This window comes from Rhinoraja longicauda, chromosome 8, assembly GCF_053455715.1.
Source record: "Rhinoraja longicauda isolate Sanriku21f chromosome 8, sRhiLon1.1, whole genome shotgun sequence".
Classification (NCBI taxonomy): domain Eukaryota; kingdom Metazoa; phylum Chordata; class Chondrichthyes; order Rajiformes; family Arhynchobatidae; genus Rhinoraja; species Rhinoraja longicauda.
This window is the reverse complement of record NC_135960.1, coordinates 41,760,127-41,772,234: the sequence shown is the minus strand read 5'-3', so window position 1 is coordinate 41,772,234 and position 12,108 is coordinate 41,760,127. Positions and strand designations below refer to the sequence as shown.

The 12,108-nt window shown below is 48.0% G+C and overlaps 1 protein-coding gene across 1 annotated transcript in view; it reads left to right on the top strand.

The window, feature by feature from the left end:
• The window catches only part of bmpr2b (bone morphogenetic protein receptor, type II b (serine/threonine kinase)), a 170,665-nt gene that overhangs the window by 57,749 nt on the left and 100,808 nt on the right, over positions 1 to 12,108 (top strand). The window contains exon 2 of the mRNA XM_078403710.1: positions 6,401 to 6,580. Within this exon, the coding sequence (XP_078259836.1) occupies positions 6,401 to 6,580 (180 nt within the window). The remainder of the gene's footprint in view (positions 1 to 6,400; positions 6,581 to 12,108) is intronic.

Here is a 12,108-nt window from a genome sequence, read left to right as displayed (position 1 = left end):
TTACTTTGAAATGCACTAAAAGGGGCTTGAAACTGGTAATTTTGTGTGTACATTTTTGACCCCCGTTGTATGCCTCTTGCAAGCGCTGGGATCTTTTCCTCTTTTTTGACCTCACTCATATGCCTATCATTGTTGAGCTGGCATCATTCCTGACGCCATGGCAGATGCAATTAAACAACTTGTCATTAGGCTTCTGGATGAACTCGTTGGAGGTGAGATATAACATTATGGCAAGGCTGATGAGAAATAGCATTGGGATAACGATGCAGTCTTGCTTCTTACTGCCCTGGACGCTGGTTAGGATCATGACCTGCAAGCATCTTGAATCAAATTTATGATGAGATGAATTTCTGGGGATTGGTTAAATCTGAAGGTGTTGCAACACAGTCATAGTGTACCATATCAGAGGCTTTAGAGAGGTGGCACGCCATGCGGCATGACTGGTGCTCAACACGGCATTGTTATTGTTATTTCTACTGTGCTTCCAAGTGTACAGTATCCACAAAGTGATTTGAAGAGCATTTAGCCACTGTCAGAAGACAGTTGAGGGTAACTCTGGTGATGACTTGTGTAGGAAAGAACTGCAGATGCTGGTTTAAATTGAAGGTAGACAGAAAACGCTGGAGTAACTCAGCGGGCCCCTGACATCAGTCTGAAGAAAGGTCACGACCCGAAACGTCACCCACTCCTTCTCTCCAGAGATGCTGCCTGTCCCGGCTGAGTTACTCCAGCATTTTGGTCTATCTTCGGGCAATGACTTTCCTTTGGGTAGAAGCAGGAAGACTCCTTTGGAGTTACCGTGTTGGATGAGTCTCCTTTCTTGAAGATGGTCATATTTAAGGTGTCTCTTACCTGGATCTTTTCCTCTTCCATGCTACTAAAAATGAGACCTTCAATTAGTAGATCAACGTTGAATATTTTTGGTTCCAGTGGAAATTGGAATCTGCTGCCATAAGCTTTGTAGGATTCAGTTAATTTATTTTTGTTTAATGACTGGTGGGCACAGCTTGTGATTTGGGTAAGCCTGGTATCTGGGTTAAAATTGTTCATATTATGTCATTAATTCAAAGTGCAGAAATATAGGTAGATATGTATATGCACAAGTGGACATGAACAATCACATCTTTGGATAGATGAAAATATAGTATTTTGAGAAGGATTTGTAACGTAATAATTTATTATCACATTGACTTTCCATTTCACAAACATTTTCAAATCAAATATGTAAAGAAGCAGCTGTGGATTTAATACAGCAAGCAGTTAATCAATAATAAGTGTAATGACAGCTGGACTCCAGTTAGACATTATGGTACAGGATAAATTCAAGGGCTGCCTAATAGGTGTTTTTGTAGTCTGCACACATCATCTGTGACTGCTTCTGATAAGAACATAGGCATGTCCCTCGCACAGTTACGTGCTTTGCTGTTTAATAATAATAATAATAATAATAATGCATTTTATTTATATAGCGCTTTTCATATACTCAAAGACGCTTTTCAGAGATTTTGAGAACATAGGGAAATGAATAAATAGATAAATAAGTAAATAAATAAATGAACAGAGAAAGGAGACAGAAGGTGAGGTGACCTTCAGTGGTTGAAGGCAGTACTGAACAGGTGAGACTTCAGCGATGTTTTGAATGTGGTGAGTGTGGAGGAGTCTCTAACGGTTTGGGGTAGTGAGTTCCATAGGGTGGGAGCAGCGATGGAGAAAGCCCTGTCCCCCCAGGATCTGAGTTTAGTCCGGATGTGGGGGGATAAAGAGATTGGCAGCGGCAGAGCGGAGGGTGCAGGTGGGAGTGTGCCTGTGGAGGAGGTCGGTCAGGTAGGATGGGGCCAGGTTATGGAGGGCTTTGTAGGTTATGAGGAGGATTTTGTACTGGATTCTCTGGGGGATGGGGAGCCAGTGGAGTTTATAAAGGACGGGGGTGATATGGTCACGGATCGAGGTGTGTGTGAGTAGACGGGCAGCGGAGTTTTGAATGTATTGAAGTTTATTGATGATTTTTGAGGGTGCGCCATAGAGGAGGCTGTTGCAGTAGTCCAGACGGGAGGTGATGAAGGCGTGGATGAGGGTTTCTGCAGCTGTGGAGGAGAGGGATGGACGGAGACGGGCAATGTTTTTGAAGTGGAAGAAGGCTGTCTTTGTGATGTGTTTGATGTGTTTGTCGAAGGAGAGGGTTTGATCAAGGATGATTCCAAGATTCCGGATGTGAGGTGAGGTGGATACTGGGAGACCATCAATGTTGAGGATGAAGTTTTGGGTGGATTTGGTGAGCGTTTTTGGACCAATGATGATGATTTCAGATTTGTTGCAATTGAGTTTGAGGAAGTTTGATTGAAGCCAAGATTTTATTTCAGTGATGCAGTTTGTCAGTGTAGAGTGTGTGGTGGGGGAGATTGACTTGGTGGAGATGAGGAGCTGGATATCATCGGCGAAGCAGTGGAAGTTGAGACCATGACGGCGGATTAATTGACCAAGGGGGAACAGGTAGAGGATGAAGAGGAGGGGGCCAAGGACTGAGGAGAATGGAGTGATTTATGGTGTCAAAGGCGGCGCTGAGGTCAAGTAGGATGAGGATGTTGAGGTTGCCAGCGTCGGAGGAGAGGAGAATGTCGTTTGTGATTTTGAGGAGCGCAGTTTCAGTACAGTGGTTTGAGCGGAATCCGGATTGGAAAGTTTCATACAGGTTATTGGTAGAGAGGTGGTATTTGAGTTGGGAAGCTACAGCACGTTCCAAAACTTTGGACAGAACGGGTAGGTTGGAGATTGGTCTGAAGTTGTTTGGGGTGTCAGGGTTTAGACCAGGTTTTTTCAGAATGGGGGTGACAACAGCGATTTTGAGGGATGGCGGGACGATGCCAGTGGACAGGGAGGAGTTTATTGTTGCAGTGATAAGTGGAGAGAGAGCAGGAAGGCAGGCCTTGACAAAGCTGGAGGGGATGGGGTCCAGAGAGCAGGTGGCAGTTTTTATTCCTGTGAAGAGATCAGAGAGGTCGGTGGTGGAGATTGGGGAGAACTGAGGCAGGGGCTGACAGGATAAGGGGGGGCAGGTGGTTTGAGGGGGAGCAGGTGCGTTGGTGGTTAAGGTGCTGTAGATGTTGTCTATTTTGCTTTGGAAGAATGAAAGGAAAGTGGTGCATTTGTCAACTGTGAATGTTTGGGAGATGGTGTCCAGGGGGCTGAGGAGTTTGTTTATTGTAGAGAAGAGTGTTTTTGGGTTTCCGGAGCCAGAGTGAATTATTTGAGAGTAGTAGGTGGAGTGGGCACGGGAGAGGGCATCTTTATAGTGCTGTATGTGGTCTTTGTAGGCTTGGGAGTGAATTGTGAATTGGAATTTATTACTGTTTCTTTGTACAAAGCTGGAAGTATAAAAGTTAAAGATCTTGGAGTTTAATACCACATGCTTGTATTACTGTGCCATATAAGCATTATAAGACACGAGTTATTTTGTATAAATGAATAAATATTTGTGTTGGATAAAAATAAAAATTTGTTATTTCCTGCTCCAACCATTGTGCTCATTCTCTTTATCTGTTGGTGCCTCTATGTTGTGTAACATTTCATGTCTACAGTTCATATTTGCTATTTGCTATCATTTTGTAGCACTAAACCCTTTTTAACATGTGCACATTCTAATAAGATGAGCCTCTACCTTACCTGCCAGTCGCAATAGTATTTTCCTCTAGAAATGGGCAGGGTGAGTGTTTATCTCATAATAGCCCAGAGAGTGTTACACTAGTTCAGGTTTGTGGTTAGAAATATCATCATGAACATAACCTTTAAGAATTTGCATGTGTGGCATTACTACTTTTGACTATGAATAAACCCTACAGCTAAAACGTTGCAAGTGTGTTGAGAACTTGAAGCATTTGTTATTTCAGCTACATTGAAATTGTATAATACGAATGGACTGTTACCATGCGAACAGCACCTTTCACAGTAGTGCTTAGGTTGCTGCATTGATTTCAACGTGCAAAAAATAGATTTCAAGATGTACTTAGGATTCAGATTGTATTTTCAATTATTCAAACAAGTTTAACTATAATCTTAGTATTGTTTTCTATCCCTACAATATTTCTGTATGGATACACAAAGTGCTGAGATCGAGAAAATGGAGAGAAGTGACAGAGATCGTTCAAATGAATTTGTGGGCAGAGTGGAAGTTGGTAGTACAGTTGATGAAATTTTATAGTTAACTAGACCAAGGGAACCTGTTGGGCCCAAACCTCTCCTGCATTGGTGCAACACCTCTCCTCTCCCCACCCCGCCTCTCCCCACCCCCCCCCCCCCCCCCCCCCCCTTCTCCCCACCCCCCTCAAGGAAATGTAGAATGGTTCATTGTTAGCTATGGGGAAGATGACAACGAGGCATATAAACAATAAAATTAATCAGGAGGATTAGAATTAATCAGTTAGGAGAACTAGGGTGGGGGAGGGGCAGAGAGAGAGGGAAATCAAGAGTTACTTGAAGTTGGAGAAATCATCATTAATAATGCTGGGTTGTTAGCTGACCAAGCGAAATATGAGGTGCTGTTCCTCAAATTGGTGGTTGGGCTCACTCTGACAGTGTAGGACGCCTAAGACAGAAAAGTTAGAATGGGAGGGGGAGTTAAGGTGTTTAGCAACCGGAAGATCGCGTAGGCCCAGGCAGACTGAACAGAGGTGTTTAGTGAAACGATCCCCAGTCAATGCTTGGTCTCATTGACATATAGTTCTAGGTGTGGACTCCTATATATTAATGAGACCAAGCGTTGACTGGGGAATATGGAGGACCAGAATCTATTGGGGCAGCCCTCAAATAGGGCAATCAATGGCTATTTTAAAACTGTTTTAAATTTTAAAACTGTAAAAAATTCTGTTTTAAAACTGTTACAATTTGTTTCGTTGGGTTGTTTAAATTAATAATTAATACTGACTAGCTAATTAAATTATTGCATCGTATGGGCGGTGCATTCCCAATCTCGTTGTACCCCTGTACAATGACAATAAAGATATATTGTATTGTATTGTATTACGTCAGGGGGGCACATGAGTGGCAAGGGTGTTTTGTTTGGTTTACAGATAGTTGAGAACACTACTGAGTATGGCACTAATGAATACATAGACCCTGAGAAATCTGAAGAGTTTTTACGCAGTTTTGTTTTGGATATATTGTTTATTGTGACTAAAGTTTACTTTTGGAAAAATAATTATCATGCAGAAAATTAAAACAGGAGACAGCCCGCAGAGAAAGTGCAGATTTGCTTGTGCAAAAGTGAATAAATTGGATTTAATTTAGTAAGGTGGCGAGAGGAAGAGTACTTTCAAGAAAAAGCACTTCCCAAGATACTTATTCATGAATATATGTGGAAGGAGTTGAAAAGTTGTTGTTGGAGTTTTAATTTTCATTATTATTATGCACTTGGGAATGTTGGGACAATGTACGAGCTGGAACCTATTGCCCAAATTGGAAATGTCCATTGGTGTTGTTCAAGAATAAAAATAGAAATCACTGGAACCAATTAGTAATTAAGGAGCATCAGAGTGAAGAAGATAGGATTGATGTTTCACATTCCTACAATTGTTCACTGCCATATGCATCTAAATATTCAAAATTTTACAACAAAAATGAAATGGAACAAAAGGATGAACTGTACAGATATGGCATTCTCACTCTCATTTTCATGGGCATAAAACTAATCATTAAGGAAGTTAAGTTATGAAGCTTGAAGGAAAGTGATTTTCTTCCTTGCATAATATAATATCGCTCTTGGTCCATTGTGGCCCTAATTCAATATTCAAGTCCTATTCCAGAATTTATGTTTTTTCTAATCTTGAGCATGCCAATGTGGAGAATATTGCTGTATCTCAGAAGTGCATTTCTGGAGATGAGATGTTATGCTGAGACATATTGTGATTCAGTTGGATATGAGGAAATCCATTACCTACTAAGAAAGCAACAGGCGATTCTCCCTAAATTAATGCAATCTGATAACATATCACAGGTTGATTCACTTTGCTGCTTGTGAAATATTGTTGTGAAAACTGGCTGCTGTATGCTCCTTCAATGTCACATTAATTGCATTTCCAATTAATTAATTGGTAACACTTGCTGTATGATTGCTTTAGGTGTTCCACAAATGGAAGGTTTTCTTTCCATTAAAACAACTGATGGAAACGATAAGATCTGAAAGCAAAGGATAGAAAAATACTCATTTACATACAGAAGTAATGGAATTGCTGGAAAGTGAGGAAAGGAGAATAGATCATGTCGAAGCTAGTTCTTAAAGTGACCATTTATCAATGTGAGGTGCTGATAGTATTTGCACAGAGAGAATTTGTCTGTTTCATTGTCTCCGATACCTCTGAAATTTTAAAGTTAGAATATTTTCCTTAACTTTTTTTATTTTCAATTCTAGCTGCCCAGAGTAATGAGAGGCGCTGTGCCTTCAAAGACTCGTTTACACACTCTGAGGACCATGGCATCAGTGAAGAACGCATCAACCAGGAAAATGGCACCATTGTGTGTGCGAAGGGCAGTCAGTGCTATGGGTTGTGGGAGAAGATGAGAGATGGAGGCGTTCACTTAAAAAAGCAAGGTAAGCTATTCTCCAGGATTTGGATGCTGGATTTTCAGAGAACACTTTTTTGTGAAAGTTATGTCTTTTTCTGCTTGGTACTCTCGTTCTTATTATTTCCTATGAAAGAATGTAGTCCTCACACGATTCATGGTGCATCAGGCTTGACACTTGTTCAATGTTGAGCATGGGTTACTTAAAAGTTCCCAAACTCCCGAGAGTTGGCTGAAGCCTTGTGAAATTGGTTCCTCCTTTCCTAAGTGTTATTGGGAGCAACTTGGAAGGACAGCTCATTGTTTTGAAGGCTGCTCATGCATTTTGGCATGATCTATCCCTGTGCAAGGTATATAAACTCCAAGATTTTGCTTCACCATTCCTTCAGTTTTCTTTCAGATGCCAGTTATAATGTCTCTAATGCTTTAAATTCTGTTCTCCTGCCTGCTGACTTCACCTACATTGCTGTCAAGGACTATGGTTGATAAGTATATCAACTACATTGAAAGCTGGTGTGAAGTCCATCACTCCTATTATTTCTATAGCCTGGGTTTTGTGCAGCAAAAAATGTTGTCTTGTCATCCAACCTTTACATAAGCGACTTTAAACCCTTCTGTATATGGTGCTAAACTGCACACCTCCCCCATCCCATCCTCATCACTTTCTACAGAGGCACCATAGAGAGCATACTGATCAACTGCATCTCTGTCTGGTTTGGGGACTCCAAAGCCTCAGACTGGAAGTCTGCGCAGAGAGTGGTGAGGACGGCTGAGAAAATCATCGGGACTTCCCTTTCTTCCATCCAGGACATTGCACACAAATGCTGCCTGTCCAAGGCCAAAAACATCATTAAAGACCCCACCCATATCCATCATGGACTGTTCACCCTGCTGCCCTCTGGTCAAAGGCACTGCAGCATACGGAGCAGAACAGCCAGGTTCTGAAATAGCTTCTTCCCCCGAGCCATCATACTCTTGAATTCACAATGATCCGCTGCCATTATTTTATGTGCGAGTTACCTATTTATTTATTCTTCTTTAATCAATTTTTATTATTTGGTGTTACATTGTGAGCCAGTTGCAACGGAATTCCGTTCAAATATGCACTCGTCTGGTGTATAGTTTTGAATGACAATAAAGTTATATTCATTCATTATATTCATTCATTCATTCATTCATTTCATTTGAGTAACAGTTTAAATCGACATTTTGAATGCTGTGCACAATTCACCAATATACCTTATTGAATCCTCTGAAATACGCAAGTTGTACTAGCATGCAATGCTCGTATGACACGTGATGCTGCCACATTCTTTGGTTAAGAAATAACCAAATATATAAATAAAATCTATTGCAATATTCAAATTTTACGAAATGCAAGTGGGGGATGGTAAGTTGTGAAGTAAATATCTCCACATCTGTCTCGCGCTCAGAAGAGGGCAAGTGTTTGATATCCTCCTTTGATAAAGCTCCTCGTGGTAGGCTGGTCTGGAAGGTTGGATCATTTGCCAATTGGATATAAAAGTGGCTTCAATGTAGGAGACTGAGCGTGGGGGGAGGGGGTAGGGGTAGAGGTAGAGGGGTGATTTTCCAGATCCAAAGGTTTGTAATAAATGGTGTACTGCAGGGATTGGTGCTGACTCCACTGTTGTTCATTATTTATGTTAATGATTTGGATATGAATGTAGGTGGAATGGTTAGTAGATTTGTGGTTGACACTAGGATTGGTGGTATAGTGGACAATGAAGAAGCTTATCTACAAGTCGAATGGGATCTTGATCAACTAGACCAAATGATCAAGGAATAGCAGATGGTTTATTTTGGATAAATTATCCGGGGCTTGATTAGGTGCATACAAAAACAAACAAGGGTGTCAGGGGTTATAGGGAGGAGGCAGAAAATGCGGTTTGAGAGGGGAAGATAGATCAGCCATGATTGAATGGCGTAGACTTGATGGGCTGAATGGCCTAATTCTGCTACTATCACTTTTGAACTTATGAACGTTGTGGGAATCTAGAGAAGAAATTGCAGGAGCCCAGTGTGAAATATGTGCATCATCGTTAGTCATGAGTGAGGTGCTGGGTGACGAGGTTGGTAATGTTGCGTCTTTATTAAAGAAGGGCTGCAAAGAAAAACCTGGGAACTATAAACCAGTAAGCTTACCATGTGTGGTAGGTATGTTACTGGAAGGGATTCCATGAGTTAAGATAAATATGTATTTGGAAAAACGGGTTTAGTTTAGTTTAGAGATACAATGCGGAAACAGGTAGACACAAAATGCTGGAGAAACTCAGCGGGTCAGATAAAAAGGAATAGGTGACTTTTTGGGTTGAGACTGTTCTTCAGACTGAGAGTTAGGGGGGGGGGGGAAACTAGTCATATGAAAAGGTCCAGAACAATCGGAGCCGATGTCCCAGGAAAGGTGGAGCCACTGGGTCTGCGCCAACCAGCACATTAACACTATCCTACACACTAGGGACAATTGTACATTTCTGGCAGGTCATTTAACCTACAATCCTGTACATCTTTGGAGTGTGGGAGGAAAGGAGATCCCAGAAAAAATCCACGTACAAACTCCGTATAGACAGCACCCATAGTCAGGATCGAACCCGGGTCCCTGGTGTTGTAAGGCAGCAACTTTACCACTGCGCCACCGTGCAGTCCCACGATGATTAGGGGTAGTCAGCACAGTTGTGTGTGTGGGAGATTATGTCTCAGGAATTGGATTGAGATTTTGGAAGGATTAACCACGAAGGTCAATGAGGACAGGAGTGTCCTCATATTAACTTGAACAAGGTCTTTGACAAGTTTGACTCCATCCAGGGGCCCTGACAGTCTTTTCAGGAGTGGCAGAGGTTTACTTACACCTCCTCCAACCTCATCTACTGCATCTGTTGTTCTTGGTGTGGACTCCTGTATATCGGCGAGACCAAGTGTTTCGTTGAACACCTACATCAGTCTGCCTTGGCCCACGTGATCTCCCGGTTGCCAAACATTTTAACTCCCCTTCCCATTCCCATACTGGCCTTTCTGTCCTGGGCCGCCTCCACTGTCAGTGAGGCCACAAGCAAATTGGAGGAAACTGACCTCATATTTTGTATGGGCAGTGTACAACTCAGCGGTATTAATATTGATTTCACTTAATTTCAAGTAACCCTTGCATTTCCTCTTTCTCTGTCCCTCCCACACCCCTCGTCATCCTGCTAGTTTAAATGTTTGTATCCCTTCGTTATCACCTCTTCCACAGCCAGCGATGGACCATTGTGGGCTCCACCTTTCCTGGGACATCGGCTTTGATTGTTCTGGACCTTTTCATACGACTAGTTTTCCTCCCCCCCCCCCCCAACTCTCAGTCTGAAGAACAGTCTCAACCCAAAAAGTCACCTATTCCTTTTTATCTGACCCGCTGAGTTACTCCAGCATTTTGTGTCTACCTTCAGTGTAAACCAGCATCTCCAGTTCCTCCCTACACACAGAGGATAATGTGTATATGGGGAATGAGTAGCCAGAGGGAGAGGTTGAGGCAGGTATAATAACAATATTTAAATGGACATTGAAAGGAGAGATTTAAATGGATACGAGACCGTGGACCTGTTGGGCCCAAACCACTCCTGCATTGGTGCAGCACCCTCTCCTTCCCCCCTCCCCACACCCCCAGTCTCTCTCCCCCTCCTCCCCCTCGCCCCTCTCCCCCCTCGCCCCTCTCCCCCCTCGCCCCTCTCCCCCCTCGCCCCTCTCCCCCCTCGCCCCTCTCCCCCCCTCGCCCCTCTCCCCCCCTCGCCCCTCTCCTCCCCTCCCCCCCCTCGCCCCTCTCCCCCCCTCGCCCCTCTCCCCCCCTCGCCCCTCTCCCCCCCTCGCCCCTCTCCCCCCCTCGCCCCTCTCCCCCCCTCGCCCCTCTCCCCCCCTCGCCCCTCTCCCCCCCTCGCCCCTCTCCCCCCTCGCCCCTCTCCCCCCTCGCCCCTCTCCCCCCCTCGCCCCTCTCCCCTCTCCCCCCTCGCCCCTCTCCCCCCTCGCCCCTCTCCCCCCTCGCCCCTCTCCCCCTCGCCCCTCTCCCCCCTCGCCCCTCTCCCCCCTCGCCCATCTCCCCCCTCGCCCCTCTCCCCCCCTCGCCCCTCTCCCCCCCTCGCCCCTCTCCCCCCTCGCCCCTCTCCCCCCTCGCCCCTCTCCCCCCTCGCCCTTCTCCCCCTCGCCCCTCTCCCCCCTCGCCCCTCTCCCCCCCTCGCCCCTCGCCCCTCTCCCCCCCTCCCCCTCGCCCCTCTCCCCCCCTCGCCCCTCTCCCCCCCTCGCCCCTCTCCCCCCCTCGCCCCTCTCCCCCCCTCGCCCCTCTCCCCCCCTCGCCCCTCTCCCCCCCTCGCCCCCCTCGCCCCTTTCCCCCTCGCCCCTTTCCCCCCTCGCCCCTTTCCCCCCTCGCCCCTTTCCCCCCTCGCCCCTTTCCCCCCTCGCCCCTTTCCCCCCTCGCCCCTTTCCCCCCTCGCCCCTTTCCCCCCTCGCCCCTTTCCCCCCTCGCCCCTTTCCCCCCTCGCCCCTTTCCCCCCTCGCCCCTTTCCCCCCCTCGCCCCTTTCCCCCCTCGCCCCTTTCCCCCCTCGCCCCTTTCCCCCCTCGCCCCTTTCCCCCCTCGCCCCTTTCCCCCCTCGCCCCTTTCCCCCCTCGCCCCTTTCCCCCCTCGCCCCTTTCCCCCCTCGCCCCTTTCCCCCCTCGCCCCTTTCCCCCCTCGCCCCTTTCCCCCCTCGCCCCTTTCCCCCTCGCCCCTTTCCCCCCTCGCCCCTTTCCCCCCTCGCCCCTTTCCCCCCTCGCCCCTCTCCCCCTCGCCCCTCTCCCCCTCGCCCCTCTTCCACCTCGCCACCCCTCGCCCCTCTCCCCCCCTCGCCCCTCTCCCCCCCTCGCCCCTCTCCCCCCCTCGCCCCTCGCCCCTCTCCCCCCCTCGCCCCTCTCCCCCCCTCGCCCCTCTCCCCCCCTCGCCCCTCTCCCCCCCTCGCCCCTCGCCCCTCTCCCCCCCTCCCCCTCGCCCCTCTCCCCCCCTCGCCCCTCTCCCCCCCTCTCCCCCCTCGCCCCTCTCCCCCCTCGCCCCTTTCCCCCCTCGCCCCTTTCCCCCCTCGCCCCTTTCCCCCCTCGCCCCTTTCCCCCCTCGCCCCTTTCCCCCCTCGCCCCTTTCCCCCTCGCCCCTTTCCCCCCTCGCCCCTCTCCCCCTCGCCCCTCTCCCACCTCGCCACCCCTCGCCCTTCTCCCCCCCCTCGCCCCTCTCCCCCCCTCGCCCCTCTCCCCCCCTCGCCCCTCTCCCCCCCCCCCTCGCCCCTCTCCCCCCCTCGCCCCTCTCCCCCCCTCGCCCCTCTCCCCCCCTCGCCCCTCTCCCCCCTCGACCCTCTCCCCCCTCGCCCCTCTCCCCCCTCGCCCCTCTCCCCCCCTCGCCCCTCTCCCCCCTCGCCCCTCTCCCCCCCTTGCCCCTCTCCCCCCCTCGCCCCTCTCCCCCCCTCGCCCCTCTCCCCCCCTCGCCCCTCTCCCCCCCTCGCCCCTCTCCCCCCTCGCCCCTCTCCCCCCTCGCCCCTCTCCTCCCTCGC